A 23,024-nucleotide genomic window follows, 5' to 3' on the forward strand; every position below is an offset into this window, starting at 1 on the left:
CTGACCTTGCACTGAGGGAATCATGCTGTCATTGAGTTACCTGCTGGGCGTCCACCCTTAGCTTGGACCCACCCACTTGGTGGGCAGCACCAGGACAAGGTTTCCAGGAGCCACCTACTAAGACTCTTGCCTCCAAAGGCTGATTCCATAGGCTCCCTCCTTTGAGTGCAGTTCCCCCAGTGGGGCCCATGCAGGACCGGCTCTATTGGACAGAACCCATTTTGCTGCTTTCTACCTCCCACTGCAATGGAGGCGCCTGAGTAGGGAGGGATTTGGGTTTTCTTGCAGCATCACAGTGGAAGCAGAGCCTTCGGAGCTCATCCAGGCTATTCCAAAGGCCAGAGGCCCTGAGCATAAGACGCCCCCTGTAGAAGGAGCCCCTCTACTAACCCCTCCTTCAAATAACCCCCTGGCATCTGCACCGCCATCAAGAATACTGCCCCAGCCTCTCAGCATCCACCGCACGCTAATCATATCTGGCAATCATGACTGTTGACCTTTGTCTCGTTAACTCTTCTCCTCTTCCAAATTGTAAGTAATCTGCTTTCATCCAAGTGACAACACATGCATTAAAAAAAAAAACATGATACCATGAAGCCGGCCCGGTGCACGCCTTGCCGGCGGTTAGTGTCCATTTCTGACAAATGCATGGTCCTCGGCTTCGTCTTCTAACTCACGTGCCTCCTGTCTGCTGAGCCTTGCTGCCCTTTTGGTGCTGTGTGTTGTTTGGCCTGCATTTGTTTGTGTTTATGCTATTAACTTTTGCGCGGGTTCGTCCTCCAGACCTGTTCCCTGGTTATCCTGTTGCCCATGAGGGACGCTGCCCGGAAGCTGGTAACTGATGCCAAGGGGCAGGCCCTTCTGTTTTTACAGCCCCTTTCAGGGAAGACTCTGCTGGCCTGTGTGTGCTATGCTCATTGTGAGCAGTTTGGTTACTAGAACCTTCTGGGACTCCGGAGTTACACGTCGAATGCCCTAGGCTACCAGCATTGAGGGTGCTTGTGAAGGCTGCAAGAAAGAGGTCCAGAGATTAGGGGACCTTGTTCAGCCTCATGAGGAGAGGGAAAGTGTCAGAAGAGGGAACGACCTCTCTGCTGGTGGGTGTGGGTTTTGTCAGAGACCAGGCTTAGCCAGGGCTCAGCAGGTGCCCTCCAACAAGCAGGCACCGATCCTGGGTCTCGGTGGCCTTGCCCAGGACCTGAGATCCAAATCATCGACCCCACTGTTAGCCTCACAGAGAAAAAAGTTGGAACCTTCCCTGCCTGGTTGAGGTGGCCCCTCAATGAAAGCGCCAGAATGAGTGCCAAGGACGAGTGGCCTCGTGGAAAGTTTAGACCAGTGCTCTAGTGCTTTCCCACATTTCTCATTTGGGGAAATTTTTGTCAGTTTGCCAAGTTTTGTCTGAAACTCTATAAACACAGGGAAAGAGAGGTCCCAGGTAAAAGGCAACAGGGACCCTTCTGTATTCTAAGTGGGCTGCCCAGTGAAGCGAAAAGACCCTTGGGACCAAGAGGTCCCAGAAGTAGGGGAAGAACCAGTCCCTGCTTGGGCTAGATGGAGGGGTTAGATACAGAGTGTCTGACCATGTGGGTCCTGGCAGCAGGGGTTCTCATAGGGGTCTGTCTAATACCCGCATCAGGCGGGGCAGACCCAGGGGCCCTCTTGCACTGGAGGGAGGAGCTGAAGCCAGGCCCCCGGGATGGCCAGGTGGCTGCCGGGAGGACAGCGCCAGGAAGCAGACCCGGCACCTGGGTGTCCTCGGGGAGCTTTCAGCACTAACCGTGGCCTTGTGTCAATAGTGAAGGAGAAACCCCAGTACGGCAAAAACCCGGTGGTGATGGTGGATGAGATCCTGAGCTCCAGCCCCCCCAAGTTCAGCTTCCCGGAGGCCGGCCTGCGCGTAATGATCACCAATAAATTTGGGCCACGGACGCGACTACGGATGGCCAGCAGGATCATAATTAACGAGGTGGGTTTGCTGGAAGGATGATCGTGCGGGGCCTTGGAGGGGTTCTGGTGTGGGGGCCCCCGGCATAGACGGGCTCTCTCTGGTGTCAGGACGCCAGCGATCAGCTGCCAGGCTATCGTTCATTGCTGCAACTGTTTATGGAAGCCCTGGAGCTTCCCGAAGCCTCGCATCACCCATGGCTGCAAATGACCCTTCCGGGAGGGATTTTAAAGCAGGCAACAATCGAATATCATGCCCAAGATATTTCGCTAAGTGTTTTATCAGGCACTAGGGTAGAACTACTTGGAAAAAGGCCAGTTTGAAGTATGAATTTTTTTTTCTTTAAAATGTTATTTAGGAAAAAATAAGATAAATGCATGCCTGGTCGCTGCGCATAGAGCAGCTATAGCAGGAGACCATAAACACTAGTGAGCAGTGATGGCCTAGGGGGTAGGTGGGGGACACCTTTCTCTTCCTTCTGTACTTCTTGCTAAGCTTGAAGTTTGGACCATGTGTCTCTCTCCTTTGAAAGAAATCAATCATTTCGAACACCATTTAATGTTTGAACACTACAGCAAAATAATGGACTTAGCGATTGCAATATATTTATACAGTCTTTGCTGTATATGTGCCTGTTAGATTTCTAAATCCTTATCCTCGGCAGCAGCTGAGGGCTGTAAACACTGATAGCTAATAATTGGTAGCTAGCACATCGATTGCAAGCAAGAATATGTGACAGTGCTTAAAGGTTCTCTATTTTGAACATTTCTACTTTGATCTCATGCTTAATTTGCCCTCTCTGTGAAAAGTTTGTATTCGGTAAGGGAAATGCCATTCTAAGCTTTAAACCATTCTGAATCATTTTGGTCCAAATCAGTAAAATATGAATCAGTGAAATTTTGCAGAGTCCTGGCCATTTTTCAGAATTTGAAAATTGCACCTACTAGATGCTGGGAGCGGGAGGGGATTGTACAACTCCCCAGGATTTGGAGATTTGGGTTATGGTCAGATCTTCATGGCGCATGCAGCCAGGGAAATAATGGGGTTTTGACGAACCAGGAAGAATCTAGTAGTCTGGCCCCAAATGTTTTAAGCTGCTGGGAAAACCTCGACTTCCACCGTGTTGGGATTGGCCTGTATTGGGATGCTACACAGGAAGCCAGAGGGGCTGGGCTCAGGAGGAGGAAATTCTGACTTTTAATTTCACCTCAGCCACACTCATGTCATCTCTGGGGCCTCCATTTCTCTCTCTGGAGGTGCAGGACAGGAATGCTTCTAGCTCTATAATTTCAGTGATATACAACTGCGGGGCTGGGCCTGGAGGTTGAGTAGTTTCTTTGGGGAAATTCAACACGGAGTGAAAGTAGGGAAATAAAAACCATAGAATGCTTTTTTCGAAGTTGTTTTGAAGACCCCTTTGTTCTCATTTACTCTTCAGTCATTTTAATTCCAGACTGTCACAGAGAAGTTTGCCAAGCTAAAATAATGCCCGTGTGATGGCGGACCAGTTTGTTCACCATCACGGATGATGCAAACCCCGAGAGGGACTGCAGAGGGATGTGTTCTGGGGTGAGGGGTGGGGGGAAGGCAGTTGTGTTAGGGCCACAGAAGGTGGGCTTTGCTTTTCCCACACTCAAAGCTGCACCTGCCCTCACTTGACCATCTGCACCCAGAGCCATTGCGATGAGTTGCCAAGGGACCTTGAGCTTTACCCACCCTCAGTTTCCCCTCCTTCCTTGTGAACCCACTCTCATCTGCTCACCCACCTCCTTCACCCCACAGCTCTCTCCTCCCTGACTCATGCCTGGATGCTGGATCATTGTGAGCTGGTAGAACTAGCTGTAGTTTACTGAACACCTGCTGTGTGCCAAGCAGAGACTTGATATATCACTAATTCTCTTTAACAACCTTGTGAGGCTGGTGTTGATTTTTTCCCATTTATCTAGGAGAAAATTGGAGCTCAGAGAGATGAAGTAATTTTCCCGAGGCCATACAAATTTGTAAGGTGCAGAACCACAATTCCAACCCAAATCGGAATCTAGACTGTGAACGGGAGACTACGTAGATTCTTAGGTTTCATTATAGTCTATCACTCTTGCCTTCTTCTTTTGAGTCCCTCTACAATATCCAGCCCCTGCTTGATTGAGTCTCTTCCATGTGGCAATCCTTTAGATGTCAGCAGCTGTGCCCTTCATTCTGTCCTTGAGTCTGAGCACCCTTGGAACCTTACTCCCCTCCGATGTGGCAAAGATCCAGACCTTAGTATCTAGTCAAGCTCCTTTGGAAAACTTCTAGTTTGTGTGTCTCCTAACTTTGGAAGCCCCAAATATAAGGAAATGAGACCCATCAACTCCCTCATATTATAATTTATACTTCTTTTAATACAACCTCTGATAGCTTTGGCTATTTTTTTGAGTTACAACCCTCTGTTGATCCCTGTTAAGCTAGAGTCATGAGGGTCTCCCCTCCCTTAATTACCACTACCACTTACATTGCTACTAAATTACATCTCCCCTCAACCTTTATTATTCTATCCTGGCACAACTAGTGTTTTTGGACCGTAGGACAAAAATTTTTGGATGCTAGGACCCTGTCATGTAACCCTACTTGGGCAGTGACATTATGCTTGCATGTCAAGGCTTGAATCTTGGGCACAGGTCACTTTGCTTTTTTTTAGTGGACTGAATGTTGTAGCCTCTTTGTAGGAGAATATTTTTAAATGTCTATTCCTCCCTTGGCCTTGGCTTTATGCTTTAGGAGTCTCTGCCCAAACCTTACATAAAGGCAGCTAAATGGTCAATTCTTCTTTCTTTTTTTTTTAACATGGGCAGGCACCAGGAATCGAACCCAGATCCTCTGGCATGGCAGACAAGCGTACTTGCCTGCTGAGCCACCGTGGCCCACCCTCTTCTTTTTTTTTGAGAAATAACATAGTCTTATTTTAAGTGATAATGGCTTTCCAGTAACTGCAAGGTCAGGTACCGGGTATGTTGCCTGAGGTATTGTTCTGGTCTCCTGCTCGGGTATTTGGAGGGGAAATACCTGCCCATCGTGTAGCAATCATTAGCCAAAAAGCAGGTTCATAGGTATTTTTAATGAGAACCAGAAAAAGGTGACCTATGCAAAGGCAAACAGATTCTCGGGAGAAGGCAGACCTGTTGACTTCTTGAACATCCTCTGTCTTTCCCCTATTCAGTAGAAACCTAGAAACCCATGACCGTGGCGAATATCAGCCTCTACTTGGGAGTAAGTGAGGCAGCCTTTGTCAGTCACAGAAAGATGGGAGGAGGCACCAGCCTGGTGGGGAGGGAGGGAGATGAGTTTTGTCACGAGCATCTGCCTTTGTGAACACGCTCCTTAAACATGGCAAGAGAACTGAGCAGACACTTCCCAGAAGATGCTATCCAAATGATCAACAACACAGTAAGATGCTCAACCTCATCAGTCAACAGGGAAATGCAAATTGAAAACCACAATTAGATACCACCACACACTCACCAGAATGGCTGAAATGAGGGTGTCGATGAGGACGGGTAGCAACTGAGATTCCAATATGTTGCTGGTGCAAGTGTAAAATGGTTCAACCTTCCCCTACCTTATGACCCAGCAGAAATCAGTGCATGTGTCCACAAAAAGACATGTACTGCATTGTTCACAGCAGTATTATTCTTACTAACCCAAAGGTGAAAACTACCCAAATGCCCATCAACAGACAAAAGGATCCATTGTGGTTTATTCATGCAGTGGAATACTACACAGCCATGAAAAAAAACCAAACTCCCAATACATACAATATAGACGAATCTTACAGATACTAGGTTGCATGAATCTGTTGTAAGAGCCCAGCATTTTTACTGCCATCCCCTGTCATGGGTCAAAGCGTGGGCTGGCTTGTGTTGGCCTTTAGAAAGGAGGGAAGCCCTTTTCTATCCCCACAGGCTTCCTGGTATGGTCTAAATGCAAATGGGAAACTTGGGTGGATTCAAGGTTATTGAGCCAATTCTTAGGCAAGTCAATCTCCGGCAGTATTATTCTAGGAGCATTTAAGAGGTCTGCGTGTCTGTGCGTGTGTGTGCATGTGTGTATAAAGGGACAAGGCAATAGTGTGACACATTATGCCATCTTTCCGCATCTTCCTTGCCTCCTGTCCCCGCAGCGACAGAGACTGATCAACTCGGCGAACGGCGTGAGCAGCAAGCCGCTGCAAAACGGGAGGCACGAGAACATCGAGAATGGAAACATTCCCATGGAAAACCCCGAAGACCCACAGCAGGATCAGGAGCAGCAGCCGCCACCGCAGCCGCCACCCCCGGAACCAGAGCCAGGGCCAGTGGAGGCCGCCTTCTTGTCCCCCTTCTCCATGCCAGGTGAGTTGCCGGGGCTGCTTGGCTCATGAGAACAAATGGGAGCATACGGCCCGGCCGAGCTGCCAGGGACTGTCAGGACGAGGGCTGGGGCAGGCCACGGAGTGGCAGCCGTTTGAGTGAGGGGGACAGCCGGCTGGTGTGGAGGGCCCTGAATGGTTAGGAGGCACCGAGAAAGGCATAACTCGGGACTGACCTATGGCTCAGGGCTATTGCGTGCAGCTGGAGCTCTGTCCAGAGAGCAGGCTGGCTGGTGACAAGGACAGTGCCAGTGACCCTTCGTAATGGCGCTCAAATCTCAGGGCAACTAACCTCAATTTTGCAATAAGAAAAAGCAACCACCAATGTCACTTTTCTTTTTAGTTTATCATTTTGAATTAATTTCAAACATGGGACATTTGCAAAAATATTACAAAACCAGTACAGAGAATGCCAACATACCCCCTACCCAGATCCCCAAAACCACCAACTTTTAATGTTTTGCCACATGCATTGCATTATTTTCTCTCTTAATCTCTCTCTCTTTTCTAAGCCTTTGAGATTAGGTTACATATATCATACTTCCTAACACTTAATGCTTCCACATATATTCCTAAGAACAAGGATATTCAGTTATGTCAACCACCTTAAGTACAGACCAACATAATTTTTATGGGTGTTCTCAGACCCTCCCACCCCTTCCTGCATGAGCTCTGCTTACTGGCTAGGACAGGATATTTTGAGGCCACAAGTGGTCCTTAAACAATCTGTACCTTATGCACTGGAGGACATCTACCTGCAAGTAAGTCAAATCAGGCCACAACCCTGCCCCACGCCCTCCAGCATCATCCCATCTCTCTTGGAAGAGAAGCCACAGTTCTTTTCCTAACCTGCATGACCCAGTGTTATCATGTCAGCCCCTCGTGGCCCTCACCTCCTGCTTTTCTCTGACCCATTCCCTCTGCTCCAGCCACACCTTCCTAGAACATTCCAGGTATTATACTCCTGCCTCAGGACATTGGCATTTGCCCTTTGGTGGAGTGTACTCTCCCCAGTGATCCATATGACTCTCTCCCTCCCCTTCTTCAGGTCTCTTTTTAAATGTCACCTTATCAGTATGGCCTTACCTGACTGCCTATTTGAAATATTTTCAATTTTTCTTATCTTGGACATTTCCCCTCACTAATATGTGAGCTCAGTGAGGGCAGATTTCTTTGTCTGTTTTGTTCACTGCTGTATCCCCAGTGCCTGTGCTTGGCACATAGTAGGTACTTAGTAGATATTTGTTGAATGAATCAAGTCAAGAGTTCACTCGCAAAAGGATCCCCAGGCCCACCCACTCAGCCTTGACTTTAACCAAACCCTTTGTGAGATCCTCAGCAGTGTCAGACGGGAAATGAGGGCCTGAGGTGTTTGGCCCTAATCTTGGAGGTGTTTTTCGTTTTGTTTTGTGTCTACCACCCTGAGAAGCAGCAAGATTCCATCAGGGGACTTTCAAGTCTGGAAATAATTCTGTGTTAAACATTGGGCTTCCTGAGGATCTGACTTGGGAGGCAGCTCTTCAGGGAAAGGGCCCTCACTTACGGAAGCAGTCCTGCCTCCTGGGAAGGTGGTTTGGGCTCCAGTGCTCAACCCATGGCACTTTGTCTTGAAAATGCAAGCTGCTCTGGGATTGCAGGGATTCCTTGGCCTTTCAGGGTCAGAGTCTCCAGTGGGAAATGTGTCACCATCACCTAGGGGCTCTTCCCAAAATGCAGAGCCTGGTTCTGAACCCAGACGTTCCAAAGATCAGAGCTGGGCCTAGGGATCTACATTTCCAAAAACCTTCTGGGTTGCTCCTGTTTGGCACCTCCCAGCTTTTTAAACTTAAGGACAGATACAGAAAATGAAATGTGTCTTCTCTCAGAGGTCACAGAGCAGCCCAGCCCAGGGGCTCTGGTCTCCCCAGACTCCAGCCCTTCCAACCTGAGGGTCAAGGGAATTGGCATCTCTGCATGCCTCTAAGGCAGCCCTGGCAGGGGAGCACACCCATGTTAGGAAGCTCTTTGAGGAACAGAGGTCATCGCTCAGCCAGGTCATCTGCTGTGGGGTCAAGGTCAGGCTGTGTCTATAGCCTGAGGATACCAAGAGAAAAAGCGATGTCTTCTCCAGATCCTCTGTCCCCACATTGGGTTATCTGCTTAGGCACACCAGGAGAGGAAAGATTCCTGCAGGTCAGTGAGTCTACCCAGAGGACAACCACCTCCAAGGCTGACAATCCAGGGTGGCTCCTGCTTCATCTGAGCAGTTTTGGCTTCTGTGTTCATAAAAGGTCACAATCCAGGCCTTAAGTCCAGAGCCCCGGGTACCCCGTTCAGCCCCGAATGGTCACATGGCCAGCCCAGTTCTCCTCCTGTGTACTAATGGGCCTGAGTAAAGGGGGCTTGGGACTGTAGTCCTTTAAAAGTTCCAGTTCCTTGGGGTCTGGAGAGCAGATACTGGGCAGCTTGGGGTGTGGCCACAGGCGGGAGAGGCACCCAGAGCACACACGGTCCAGTGAGCAGCCGAGCTTGCCGATAGGGCTGAGAAGAAGAGAACAACCATTTGGGGGCGGGGAGCAGGGGATGATGGGAGAGGGAAGGAGCCGTCCCACTGGTCAGCTTGTGTACGATGGAACAATGTAAATTTAGGGTATCAGGGACTGATTCTAGGCCAGACCAGTGTGTACTCCTTCTGCACCCGGGTTATTGAAGTAGTAAATAGGATAATTTAGTCAAAGTCTCTGTGGCCTGTTTGACACATAGTAGGAACTCATTAAGTGTTCATTTGGTGTGCTTTAATCACATAGTTTCTTTAAGGACATAGAGATAGCTGGCTTCTAGCATCCTTCCCTGTTTGAACTACAAGCAGTGTTCTAGAAAATCAGAAGTGCCAGAACCTCTGGAGGCCTAGAACTGTCAGTCACCAAGGGGCCAGGGAGAGGGAATTAGCACTCACCAAGCACCTGCTTCAGGCACCTTGCAGATATGCTGATTGTTTTGTACAGTAAGTATTTGGTACCAGACTCTGTTCTGGGCTTTGGGAATCAAGATGAGAACAAGACAGCCATGGTCCCTGCCCTCTGGAGCTGCCAGGCCTGCAGAGCAAATCCAAGCAGATGACGCAGGATGCCTTTTATAACTCATCTCGCTCCATTACCACACAGCTAATAGGTGGAGGGGGTAGGACGCCCCAGCCTGCCTCTCATTTGGATTCCAGGGCAGAGCCCAGCGGCACCCTGGCTTCAGTGGCCACTCGCTCTGATGTTGGGTTGACCTTCCAACACCAAGTGCTGCAGTGCCCGTCTGCTTCTGGTCACAGAGGCTGGTAATTAGGCCTCCTGGGGTTAGCTGTTGGCTGGAAGCAGAGGAGGAGGAGCTCATCTCCCATGGAAACCACGGTCTTCAGCCTTAGCACTGCCCTAAACTGGTCGGCCCGAGACCCTGGGCCCAGCACCACCAGGGAAGACCCCGAGGCAGGCTGTGGGTTTGTGGCTGCCTTACAGACTGCAAGGTCTTGCCCTCATAAGGGTAAGGATGTTGCCAGGGATCTAGGAGAGGGATCCCCGGTTCCACCCAGCACACACAGCCCCTCCCAGGATGCTGGGTCCTGTGTCTGCCATCATTACTACAGCATCTACTAGAGAGTTCCTGCATGGCAGACGCTGAGCCAAAAACAGGGCGTTCTTCTAGGGCTCTCAGGGGGCTTCTGTGTGCCATCCTTGTTCTAAGAGCTTTATGTATATGTTCATTCATTTGTGCATTCAACATGTAAGGTAAGAACTGTTATCTCCATTTGGCAGAGAAGGAAAGGGAAGCACAAGGATGTCAAATGACTTGCCCATACTCACCCAACTACAAAGTGGAATGCAGCAGTGCTAACTACTGCACCGTACTGCCACTTTATAACAGCTTGGGAGGGAGGTTTTGGCATTATCCCCATTTTACAGAGAGGGAAACTGAGGCTCCGAGAGGTGATAGGATTTCCTGGGTCACATAGTGATGACATGGGAGCCTCACTTCCACCCTGCTTCTCTCCAGCTGCAAACCCTGGCAAGGGCTGATCCAATTGGGAGCAGGCCCCAGGTCACAACCCCTGGTGAAGTCATGGAAAAAAAGTCATATGGGATAAATGCGGGTTTCATGAATGTCCAGGCTCTTGCAAGTTCTTGAGCAATAGCAGGACTAAAACTTATTGAGTGCTTACTCTGAGCCAAGCAGAGTGCTTTATATGTATTAACTCATTAAATCGTTACATGAGAGGTAAGTATCATTATTATTCCCATTTCCCAGGTGAAGAAACCGAGGCACAGAGAATTAATAAGTTGTCCAATGTGACACTGGAGGGAAGGGGTGGAGCTGGGATTTGGATCCAGGCATTCTGACCTAGACATGCTTAGTGCACAGCACCGTAGCCCAATCAATGGATCCTTTGGGTTCCCCTTTTCCTTTGGCATCCATAAGAAAATTGGTTGCCAATGTCTTCTGGCTCAGTTCTGGGTCTAGTAAACAGAGATACCAGATGACTTGTGTCTGTGCTCAGTAAATTTAGTGTTGAATTGAGTTGAGTCATGGGCCTTTGGGAATCTGGCATGCTGTCTTCAAGGTTTGGAGGGCGCCAACAAACTTTCTCTTTCTCTTTATTGTAGCAAAACCCAGCATAGGTAAATCTGATGACTCCTGGGAACTTTTAGGCCTTCTCCTCCCCAGCTGTCGTCCTCAGTTCTAACTAGCATTTGAAAGAGGTGGACTGGTTGGGAAGGGAGAAGTCTTGTTGATCTTTATAAACCCAGTAAGGTGATTCTGCAGAAAGGGAGCTCTGTAAAAATTCCATGCTCCTGTTTTTGCCTCTTTGCTGCTTGACACATCCGTGAAAGCAGTGAAGAAACTGCAGATGACACTGGCCCATTTACATGTGAAATTCCATACACAGTCCCTGGTATTCCAGCCCCACCCACCCCCAGAGACAAACGGTGCTTTATGGTAGAATTAATCTTGTTCTTGTCTCTGTTGTGGAGCCACCAGAGATTGCACATTCAATAGACTGTTTCATAAGTCAAGGTTGGTATTTCAAAGACGTGTCCTTGTCCATCACTGATTGTGGAACTCTGAGGTCTCAGTTCACAGCCCACTTAGAACAAACACTGGCTGAGTTTTTGTTCGCTTGCATATTGTTTTAATAATACAGCCTATTGAGATATCGTTCACTTACCATGACGTTTACCCCATTAGTGTACAGTGTGGTGGTTTGGGATATATTCACAAAAATTTTGCAAACCACAGTCAACTCTAGAACATTTTTGATTCCCCCAAAAGAAGCCCCATACCCGTTTTCCAGCACTCCTCATTTTTCCCCTACCCCTTAGCCCCTGCCAACTACTAATCTATTTACTGCTTCCTTGGATTTGCCAGAATTCTGGCAGTTTTCCTCCAAGTTCTCTGCAGTCTGTTCTTAAAGACAAACAGTCTCTAAATATAGGGGCTGAAAGTATCCTGGGCATTTTCAGCCCAGTCTTATATTCCAAAGCAGGAAACTGAAGCCCAGAGAGGGACAGAGGCTTGTCTAAGGAGCAGTCTTGGCTAAGTAGAACCAGGCATCTAAGTTGCCTGCCTTAGAATCTGTTCTTTGATGCCCCTGCAGTCAGGTCAGCACAAGGCAGGTCGCGTGGGAGGGGCAAAGGTTGACCCAGGACTGGGCATGCACTGGGCCTGTGCAGGGTCCTGAAGCCACACAAGAGCTCTTGAGCAAAAAGGGAAATTATTTTTTATGAGGATATATGAATGTGTTAGGAATACCAAGGTCAGGGAAACATCTGGACTCATCAAGGGGTTGATCGCTGACCCTCAATAGATGCCGAGATGCTTCCTGGCTCTTGTCTTCATCTGTCTGTTTATTCCTATCTCATTTAGCTCTTTGGCTGCTGGGGGGGATTGAGTCATGTCCCCCACAAAAGGCACATTTAGGTACCAACTACTGGTCCTATGGGAGTCAGCCCATTTATAAGCAGGACCTTTGAAGATGTTACCAGTTGATGTGTGCCCAAACTGAAAGAGGTTGGGTCTTAGTTCAATATGGCTGAAGTCCTTATATACAAAGGAAATTGAACACAGAGAGGAAGCCACAGGGAGAAGCCAGAAGTTCAGAGTTAATGGGACCCAGATGAAAAAAGGAGAAAATGTTGCCGTGTGCATTGCCATGTGATGGAAAAGCCAAGGACTAAGGATTACCAGCAGCCAGCTCCAGAACCCCACAGTCTTTGGAGAGAAAGCACTGCTTTGCTGACACCTCAATTTTGGACTTCTTATTTATTGAGCCAATAAATTCCTATTGTTGAAGCCAAACCATTGTATTAGATATTTGTTTTAGTAGCTGGGAAACTAAAACAGCTGCAGACCAACTTTCTCAGTTTACTGTTGGTCCACCTGATAGACTGTGGCCCCCAGCAGATTCCAGACCAACAGGAGTCAGCTCTAGCCTCCCTAAGCTTAGCTTACTGATGCCTCTGGCATCATCAGGAGATGAAAAACGTATCCTGTCTCAGATGCAGGTAAAAGGGAAATTATTACAAAGACATAGGTGCCATATATAATCATTGAAAGAGCTCAGGGCAGGTCCCCTAGGCTGACACTAGCAATGATTCCCAGAGCCTGCCACTCAACTGACTGGCACCACCACGCATGCCAGAGTCAGGGAGGTGTGGGACTGGGCTGCACTGGAACCACTGCACTCAAGGAGTCACCATCAGAGCTCTGACCCAGGGACAAGGAAGTTTCGCATACAGCTTGGGACTCTTGACTCCAACAGCAACAAGAACTGGCCATTGAGATGCTGGGCAGAGCTCTAATACTGTCTCTGGTGTCCATGAAGTACGTTCGGGGTGCAGACAGGCTGCGGCAGCAAAGCCAATGCACGGCATCCAAAGCAGCAGGAAGGTGGCTTGGCCTCACCTCAGTTCTGCTTATCAAATTAGGAGGGCTATATTTAATCCAGAATTTCAGCTGCAAGGAAATCTGGGGAATGTTGGTTTCAGCTTCGCAGCCTCTGCAGACTCACTGGAAGGAGGTTGGAAGGAAGGCTCCTCTAGGCCAGGTCAGCTGTCCCCTGCCACGGGAATTATAGTAAAGTCTCAAGAAAAGTAATAATACCAATCTTGTTTTAAACTTTTTTATTTTGAAATAATTTCAAAAATACAAGAAAATTGTAAACATAATGCAAAAATAATATACCATCTATCCAAATATACAGATCTACCAACTTTTAACATTTTGCCACATTTGTTATATCATTCTGTGAGTCCATCTATCTAACAATATCTGTCTGTTTTCTAAATCTTTGAGAGTAAGTTGTACGTACCATGCTACTTTGCCATTTAATACTTCCATGTATATTTTCTAAGAATAAGATATTAACTTACGTAATCATATAAAGTACAGTTAGCAAGTTCAAGAAATTTAAGTTGATATAAAGTATGCAATTTATATTCAAGTTTTTGTCCCAATGTCCTTTTAGACATTTTCTCCTCTATTAATTCATCCAGTCCAGGATTCTGTATTGCATTAAATTATCCTTGTTTATTTAGTCTCTCTCTCTCTCTCTCTTTTTTTGTTGTGACATATATATACAACCTTAAATTTCCCATCTCAGCCTCTCCCAAGCATTCAGTTCAGTGGCATTAATCACATTCTTGTTGATTGAAACTGATGACTTAGACTAGACCAAAGGTCTGCTAAGGAACCTGTGGGGCTTTCAGAGTCTTCCTAGGGAGCAGAGAAGAGGCAGGGCACTAGCCTGTAGCTATGCAGATCCTTCATCAAATGCCTGTTGTGGTCGCAACACTTAACATCTTACTTAAATTTGGTGCCTAGAGTTTGCACAGCAATCTGCTGCATACCTGGTGTGGTCCCCGGAGGTGAGTAGGTGCCGCATTCAGGACTGACACCCCAGGTCTGTCCAACGCCAAAGTGCTCTCCTCTGCCTGTTGACTTTGGCTAAGAGAGCTAGATCCTGAGCTGGCCCCTCCTCGCTGGAATGCAAGGGGCAGCAGGAAGGGAAGCGAGGAAGGAAGCCAGCCGCTGGGTCTGTTTGCTTCGTAAACACCAGGCACCTGGCCAGCCCTGTGCCACCCTACACCGCCAGCACTTTGCTGAATGTTTAAGCCAGGAGATCCCATCTGCAGTGTGGAGGGTGAATAAGTGTCATTGTTTCTAAGACTTGGCTTCTAGCTCATGCTCTGCAGGGCCAACAAATTCAAGGTGAGGTCTTCAAGGGTAGAACAACTGCTCTGTCTCTTTGCTTTTCTCGAGTCTTCTCTAATTCCTGGAGGAGGATTGAGCAGGGCCAGTTATGGGCATCTCACAGATGAAGACTTAGAGGCTCAGAGAGGTTAAAAGTCTACCCAGTGCCACACAGTCAAGGGTGACAGAGCCAGGCTTTAGACTCCATGGCTTGCGCTACTTCCTCTCCAACAACCCTACCGGAGGCCATGTTCATGAATGTGCAGAAAGGGTGCATGGCCCAGGTGAGCACCTGTGCTGATGACTGGCCTTCTCCACTTCTCAGAAGACAGAACAACTCTCTTTGTTGGAAGCCTTGTGATCCCTGTGGTGGGGTACAAAGCTGGCTGAAAGTTAGGGTCATCTAGAATGAAGAGGTTGCACACACTCACCCATGACATCCTTCCAGCTCAGGGACCCATTCCCATCCAGCCTCATAGTTGGACATGGAGCCACACAAGTGCCAGATGATGTGTACAGGGACTTCCATGAGCCTCGAAATCATGGGACTCAGAGGGCAAGTAAGCAATATAGTACACAGGACCCAGGATTTAGACTCTGAAGATCTGTGTTCAAGTCCTAGAACTACCTGCCACTGTCCAAGGCGTTCAAGTAAGTCACTGAATTTCACCAAACCTGTGATGGTTTGACGCTTTTATGGGCCTCAGAAAAGATCATGTTATTAAAGCTAATCTGTTCCTGTGGGTATAAATGTATTGAGGGTAGAACCTTGTAATTAGGTTATTTCAGTTGAGGCACGCCCCAAGAGGGTCTTTATTCTCTTTCTGGAGTCCTTTATAAGAGGATGAAAGATAGAACTGAGAGAGAAGGGCACGCAAAAACTCTGAAAGAAATCCATAAACAGAATGGCCAGAAGCTGAGAGCAACAAAACCTGCGAGTAAAGGGAGAGCCCAGAAGATGTGCCATATGCTTTGCCGTGTGGCAGAGGAGCTGAGGAGGCCGCAGGCTGTCTTCAGAGTCCAGGTATCATCTTGATGATAGCTTGATTTGGACATTTTCATGGCCTCAACTGTAAGCTTTTAAGTTAATAAATTCCCATTATAAAGGCCGGCCCATTTGTGGTACATTGCATTTCAGCAACTTTAGCAAACTACTGTTATCCCTTCCATGTCGTGGGTGTTAGGGGTGTGGCACCCCCACATCTAGAAAATTCACATTTTGGGTTTTGAGGCCTTCCCTTTATACCAGAGAAGAAGTTTGAATTTTTGTTTTTATTTTATGGGTGTTTCCAGTATGTTACTGTATAATTTGAGTTAAGTATTTGGTCAAAGTCTATAGATAGGTCAATGTTAAGTAAAAATGGTGTATGAAAAAGAAATAATTATAAAAATTGACTTTAAAAAAGCAATTGTGTATATTTATGGTATTAAAAGATAAAATACATTGTTATTATAAAACACTTTACATATATTTTGTGCATTTCTGGGTTTCTGAACTTCTTCTGTGTCATCTGCTGGACTTCACCTGTTTCTGTGGCATCTGCAAAACTTCCAAAGATTCCCATTTAATTTCTTATGTCACCCTGCAATATACTGAAATTACAATGGGAAAAGTAGCAATATGGAAGGGATAACTGTACAGCAAAACCTGTTTACTTACCTGTGAAATGGGGAAGAACACCTCCCCCAAAAAACTGATATGAGAAACCAAGATTACTTGTAAAAAAAAAATTAAAAAAAACAAAAACCTAAGATGTGAGGCACCATGCAAATGCTGGGTAGTGGTGAGGTGGCAGTTTGATACCCAGCTCTGACAATGGTCGTCCTCCACCTGCAGCAGCTGCTGTCCCCACAAAGGCAGTCCAGGAGATGGCTGGCTGAAGAAGCAGAGTCTGTTGTGGCTCTGCCAGTAATTGTCTATGAGATTTGCGGCAGGTTATTAAGCTTCATGGGGCTTGACTTCCCTCTGTAAAACAGAGTTAGACAAGTGGGATTTATCCTAGGAATTCAAGGTTGGTTCAATATACAAAATTCAATAAACTCAAACACCATATTTTTAGAATAAGGATAAACAAAATGTGCTCCATCCATAGAATGAAAATTATTCAGCCATAAAAAAGAAATGAAGGACTGATTCTCACTACAACATGAATGACCCTTGAATGCATTATGCTTCAGGCAAGGAGCCAGGCACAAAAGGTAACATGTTGTATGATTCCATTTATATGAAATGTACAGAATAGGCAAAGCAATAGAGTCATAAAGTATATTAGTGGTTGTCGGGCTAGGGGAGGAGGGAATGGGAAATGACTGCTGATGGATACAGGGCTTCTTTTGAGGGGCGATAGAAGTCTTCTGGAATTATATAGTGGTGATGATTTCACAACTTTGTGAATATGCTGAAACCCATCTAATTATGCACTTTAAAAGGGGGAATTTTGTGATATGTGAATTATATCTCAATTTTTTTAAATGGAGTTTATGTATGTCACTCAGTGACACTTCTCTGAGCGTGGTCCCAGGACCAGCAGCAGCACCTGGGAACTTGTTAAAAATGCACATTCTTGAGCCCCACCCAGACTTTCTAAATCATTAGCTCGGGGGGTGGACCCAGCAAACCACTCTAACAAGCTCTCCAGGGGAGAGTGTGAGTTCGGTCTGGACTGTAGACCAGGAATCTAGATCATATCAGTGCTCCAAGGTCCATGAATACTTTATGTCATCCAGTCACACAAACATCACATGGCACAAGTAAACCAGTCCCTTAATTGGCGTGTCTAATAAGTTAACTGTCCAGATTAATTTGTTTGAAGATCAGTAATTGCATCTGTTCCTAATTTTTTCCTCCAGTATGATTAGCTATCTGTTTTGTTATAGTTCATTAAAAATTTTTTCACATAATTAAATTGTCATTTCCTACATCAAAAGAGAAACCTGAGAAGTTAGCAAAAGTAACAACAGCAGCACTTCTTTCTCTTGTTTATCTCTGAACATCAGTTGGAGTCCATGATGAGCATTTCTCAGATATCACTGAAGGGACAGCAGCAGGAGCCCAGGAGGTCCTTGAAGGGACAGCAGCTGGCAAGCGGCCCTCATGGTGGTACACGGAGATGATCCCTTAAGATGGACATTGACTCATCACCTCAGTGGCCCCCAACATTTGATTTTGTATCATTTCACCCATGATTGGTCCAGACTTTCCTAGTGTTTGAAAAACCCAATTCAGGATGACTTCCGCCAAAGGGCTCACGTAGTGGGATGTTCCCTGGAAAATCTACCTTCAGGCAAGGCTGGCTGCCAGCCTCAAATGAAGTTATAAGATATTATCTGGGCGGGCCATGGTGGCTCAGCAAGTAAGAATGCTTGCCTGCCATGCCCGAGGACCAAGGTTCGATTCCTGGTGCCTGCCCATGTAAAAAAAAAAAAAAAAAAAAGATATTATCCATCTCTCAGCAATACTTTCTGATGGGTTGGCTTCATTCTCAGGTAACTTACGATGACCACTAGCTGTCTCCACTTATATCCCACTGGGTTACCCCAGTGCCCAGGTGGTACCTCTGTCTTAAAGAATTGTATTCAGCTGCATGTAACAGAAACCCCAAGCGAAATAGCCTTTAACTCAAACGATTTATTTTCCTTTCATAATAAGTCCTGAGATAGGGGAGTCCAGTGGCTCTATCATGTCCTCAGTATCCCATATCTCTTCCTCCATCCTTAGCAGTGACTTTTGTCTTCAAGATTGCCACATGGCTCTTGCAGCTCCCATGCATCCAGGTTCAAGGCAGGAATGAGGAGGAAGGGCAAGAGGCACCTACCAGCTGAGTCTGCCGCTTCTTATAAAGAATATATTTATCTTCCTAGAAGCCTCATCAGGTAGACTCATATCTTATTGTCCAAAACTTTCCGTGGCACTGTTAGGTGCAAGGAAGCCCAGGAAATTAACATTTTCTAGGGTTCTGTTAGTAAGGAGGTGGGGAAAATGGGATTAGAGGCAAACATTCCCAGCAAATTCCCGGAGTTGGCTCTTACCAGGTCATGGCCCAGCCCCAAGCCTATGTAAGCTCCACAACAGTAGAGATGGTATCTTGTCCACTCTTGGATTCCTAAGTACCTAGAATAGTGCCTTGCAAAGAGAATGAGTACACTAAATGTTTGTGGAATAAGTGATAAGCCAAGCCCAAATCTCATGCCCACTCATAGAGCCAGAAGATGGAGTCAACCCTGTCTAAATCACATGGACTGATATAGAATGGAGGGTCAGTTCCCTGAAGGAAGATTAGCATGCTGTAAAGAGGAATGGGTATGGGGCAGACAAGAACAATTGCTCTGTACCTTAGTTTCCCAGGACTGCCATAACAACCACAAACTGGGTTGCTTAAAACAACAAAAATTTATTGTATCACAAATTTTAGAAGCTAATCTGAAGTCCAGATGTTGGCAGGCCTATGCTTCCTTTGAAGTCTGGTGGTGGCTTGCCGGCAGGCCGTAGCATTCTTTGGTTTGCAGCATCACTCAAACTCTGCCTCTGTCACATGGCTGTCTTCTCTCTCCATTTGTCTGTGTCTAAATTTCCTCTTCTTATCAGGACACCAATCATATCAGAGTAGAACCCACCCTAGATCCAGTTTGACCTTACCTTAAATAATAACATTTTCTAAGACTCTATTTCTAAATAGAGTCACATTCATGAGACTGGAGGTTAGGACTTACAACTAGCATCTTAACTTACAACAATCTAGTTAGGCATTCCAATTTAATTACAATAGCGTACAAAAACTTTGCTCCTATATAACTATATTCCCTCCCCTGTCCTTTGAGCTGTTACTTTTCATATAAATTATATCTTTATATGTTGTGTGCCCATCACCACAGATTTATGATTGTTTATGCAGTTGTATTTTATTATCAGATAGGAAGGAGGGAAAGTTGCAAGCAAAAAATACACACTTATACTGTCTTTTATATCTACATTTATATTTGTCCTTACCAGTATGTTTTATTTCTTTGAATTATTGTAGATTGAGTCTTATGTCTTTTCATTCGAGCATTAGGAACTCTCTTCAGTATTTTTTGTAGGGCAGAGCTGCTAGATGAATTCAGTTTTTGTCTGAGAATTTCTTAATTTCTCCATATTTTGTTGTTCCGCTGGATGTAGAAATCCTGGTTAAAAATCTTTTTCTTCCAGCAATTTGAATATATCATCCCACTGCCTTTTGGCCTCCATGGTTTTTTGTGATAAATTAGCTGTTGATCCTATTGAGAATCCCTTGTGTGTAAAGGGCTGCTTCTCTTTTGAGCCTTTAAAAAATCTGTTTGTTCTTGACTTTTGACAATTCATGGCATGTTTAGGTGTGGAACTCTGAGTTTATTGTACTTTGAATCTGTTGATCTTCTTAGATGTGTAGCTGAGTTCTTCAAATTTAGGGAGTTTTTGGACATTGTTTCTTCAAATATTCTTTCTGTCCCTTTTTTTCCTCTTCTCTCTTATTGGGACTCATTATTTGTGTGTTGGTACTCTTGATAATGTCCCACATGTCTCTGAAGCTATGTTCATTTTTCTTCATTTTTTTCTTTCTGTTCCTCAAATAATGTCAGTTTACCTTTCTTCAAGTTTGTTGATGTTTTCTTCTGTCTGCTTACATCTGTTTTTGCATCCCCTATAGTATGTTTTTCATTCTTTTGTTATACTCCTCAACAAAAATGAGGAGTTTTTTTGATTTAATGAATAAATAATGAATTTAATAAATAAATCCATTATTTATATTTGTGTTCTTATCATTTCTGTCTCTTTGTGATATTCTCTACTGGTTGGACATTCTTTAGATATGGTTTCCTTTAGTTCTGAGCACATATTTGAAAATAGCTGATTGAAGTGTTTGTCCAGTCAATCCAATGTATGAGCTTTCTCAGGGCAGTTTTCATGGACTGATTCTTTTCCTGTGTATAAACCATACTTGATTGTTTCTTTGCATGCCTTTTCTTCTTTTCTATTTTTTCCTTTTGGTTGAGCACTGGGCATTTTAAATCGTATAATATCACAACTGTAAAAATCAGATTCTCCCTCCCTAGAATTTGTTGTTGCTTGTGTGTGTTTTTAGTTACTTTTCTGAATTCTGTAAACTTTAATTCTGTAAAGTCTGTGTTCTGTGTATATGTGGCCAATGAAGTCTTTGCTAGGTTAATTTAGAGGTCAGCTAGTGATTGCACAGAGATTTCTTTAAATGCCTAGATCCATTAGTCTCCCCTTCTTTGCCAAGGGAGAGTGTGTGCGTGATGGGCCATACCTTCAAGTCTAGCCAGGCAGCTTACAACTTTCTGTTTGCACAGAGCCTCAAGGACCACCAGAGATGAGAGCTTAGGGGCTTCTCAGGAGTTTCTTGAGCATGCACACAGCCCTGTGCCTACATATGGCCTCTTAGATTCCCAGGAACACGTCAGAACTTTTTGAAGTTCCCATGGACATCTTACTCTGAAGCTTTTCCTTTTAAATATTTGTTAGCCAAAACTTCCTCTCCCTTCTTGTTCTAGCCTACCCCATTGCAGAGGCATGAAGGCACAGAGACAAGAGGATGTCCACCTGGCCACCATCTTCCTTAAGTTTTGTTTAGGTTATTTGTCCCAACTGTTCCCCTCCCCTCAAGCGTCCATGATGTTCAGCAGTTACCTCTGCTTTCCAAATATCCTCAAGGAAAAGGCTAACCACACCGGGTGATGTCCAAGTCAGGTGCAACACAAACAGCCTGGAAAGTGGGGTGTTCCAGGAAGCCTTCAGACAAGTCAGATAATGACAGTTCTCTATGAATGAGCTTTGACGGAGCTCCAACCCTGTTTTTCCCCACCATTGGCTACCTGGCTCCTGGGTTGCACTGTGATTGTAGTGCAGATTAAGGCTACTGCAGAGCTAGTGGGAGGGGGATGGGAATAGGGCAAAATAAAGCACCACAAAGCCTGCTCTTCTTATCCAGTTGTTTTTTTTTAAGACATGCTCTCCAGATTGCTGCAAGTCGTTGGTTAATTTACTGAGTTCTGAAAAAGTTGGTTCTGACATTTCTTGGCAGTGATCTCATTGTTTTCATGGAGGAGAGAATTTTCAGAGGTCCTTACTCTGACATCTTCACTGCCCTCACCAGCAGGCTGGTTTTGAGCCTACATGTACATGCCCACAGCTGGTGGCTTATTGAGGCCACTTTTCCTTGGTTGAGTTGTTTGTGGATGACCTTGTTAGAAGTTAGTGTGATCTGGATTGCCAACAGGATATCCCCATTTTAGTCTTTCATCTGACATGGATTGTCTCCAGTGACCATGAAACAAGGTAGATGACATTTCCACAGCACCCATGCTGTGCCAAACTCTGAGTGTTGGTGTTTTGTGTATATTAAAACATGTCATTTTTGTAGCATCTGAGAAAGAGGTAATGTTCCCATTTTACAGAGCAAGTATTTATAAGAGTCAGAGTGCTTGTCACTGTGTCTGCTTCACATAGCAAATACGTGATAGGCTCATTAATGTTACGTCCTTGTCATCACTACTACAATTGTCATCAGAAAAGAGGAAGTAGAGTTGACAGCCTTGCTCAAGGCCATTTGAATTCCAATCCAGGTTTGTCTGATTCCAAAGTATATTCCTATTCCATATCCTCATTCCAGCTTCCATGGGTCTTACTTCCCTTATCAGTCACAGGGGGTTGAAATGAATAAAATTGTTCAATTAGAGACAAACTCCCTGAGTCGTCTCACTAAGACCCTTTCCCGGATCACCTAATGGAGGTCTGTGATTCCATGACGTCAGTTGCTTTGAGTCCACTTGAAGGCATTCTCTTGTTTGGTTTGGAAAAAAAAAACACACCCCACCCCACCCCCAGTAGACTGACAGGTGTGTTAACCTGGCTTGTGTCTCTGTCCCTCTCCCTCCTCATTCCTCTCCAACCCCTGCAGAGGCCCAAGGGGACAGAGCCAAGTGGGTGCTCACCTGGCCCCTCATCTTTCTCCTGTGCATCACCATCCCCAACTGCAGCAAGCCTCGCTGGGAGAAGCTCTTCATGGTCACCTTCATCACTGCCACCCTGTGGATCGCCGTGTTCTCCTACCTCATGGTGTGGCTGGTGAGTGACAGAAGTGGGCGGTGGACCGTGGGGACAGCCCCTGCCCGCCTCTGCCAAGCGAAGGTGGGACAGCTGGGTTCACGACTGGCCCAGGCGCTGGGCATGGCACCTTGGGCGAGTCGCTTCGCTTCCCTGAGCGCCGGCTCATTTCTTGATGGAAAGAGATTTCAGCAGAGGCACATGGCGCTGGGCTGTGCACCAGGGATAGCCAGCCTGAGACATGCCATGCTGGTACGCCAGGCAGCATAGCGAGAGAACACGCCGGGAGCAACAGGAGCGGGAGTAGAGAACCATGTCTGATACTTTGCAGAATTCTCTGTAAAGAGCCAGGTAGGGCTGATTGTTAGGCCCCCTCCATTCCCAGGGCCCCCAGGGAAATG

At 46.1% G+C, this 23,024-nt stretch overlaps 1 protein-coding gene across 2 annotated transcripts in view; it reads left to right on the forward strand.

Annotated features, from left to right (window-relative positions):
- SLC24A4 (solute carrier family 24 member 4) overlaps positions 1-23,024 on the forward strand; it is a 166,467-nt gene that overhangs the window by 131,319 nt on the left and 12,124 nt on the right. For both annotated transcript variants that reach the window (XM_077123389.1, XM_077123390.1), the window contains exons 11-13: positions 1,800-1,969; positions 6,105-6,315; positions 22,478-22,644. In XM_077123389.1, the coding sequence (XP_076979504.1) occupies positions 1,800-1,969; positions 6,105-6,315; positions 22,478-22,644 (548 nt within the window). The remainder of the gene's footprint in view (positions 1-1,799; positions 1,970-6,104; positions 6,316-22,477; positions 22,645-23,024) is intronic.

This window comes from Tamandua tetradactyla, chromosome 12 (assembly GCF_023851605.1).
Source record: "Tamandua tetradactyla isolate mTamTet1 chromosome 12, mTamTet1.pri, whole genome shotgun sequence".
NCBI lineage: Eukaryota > Metazoa > Chordata > Mammalia > Pilosa > Myrmecophagidae > Tamandua > Tamandua tetradactyla.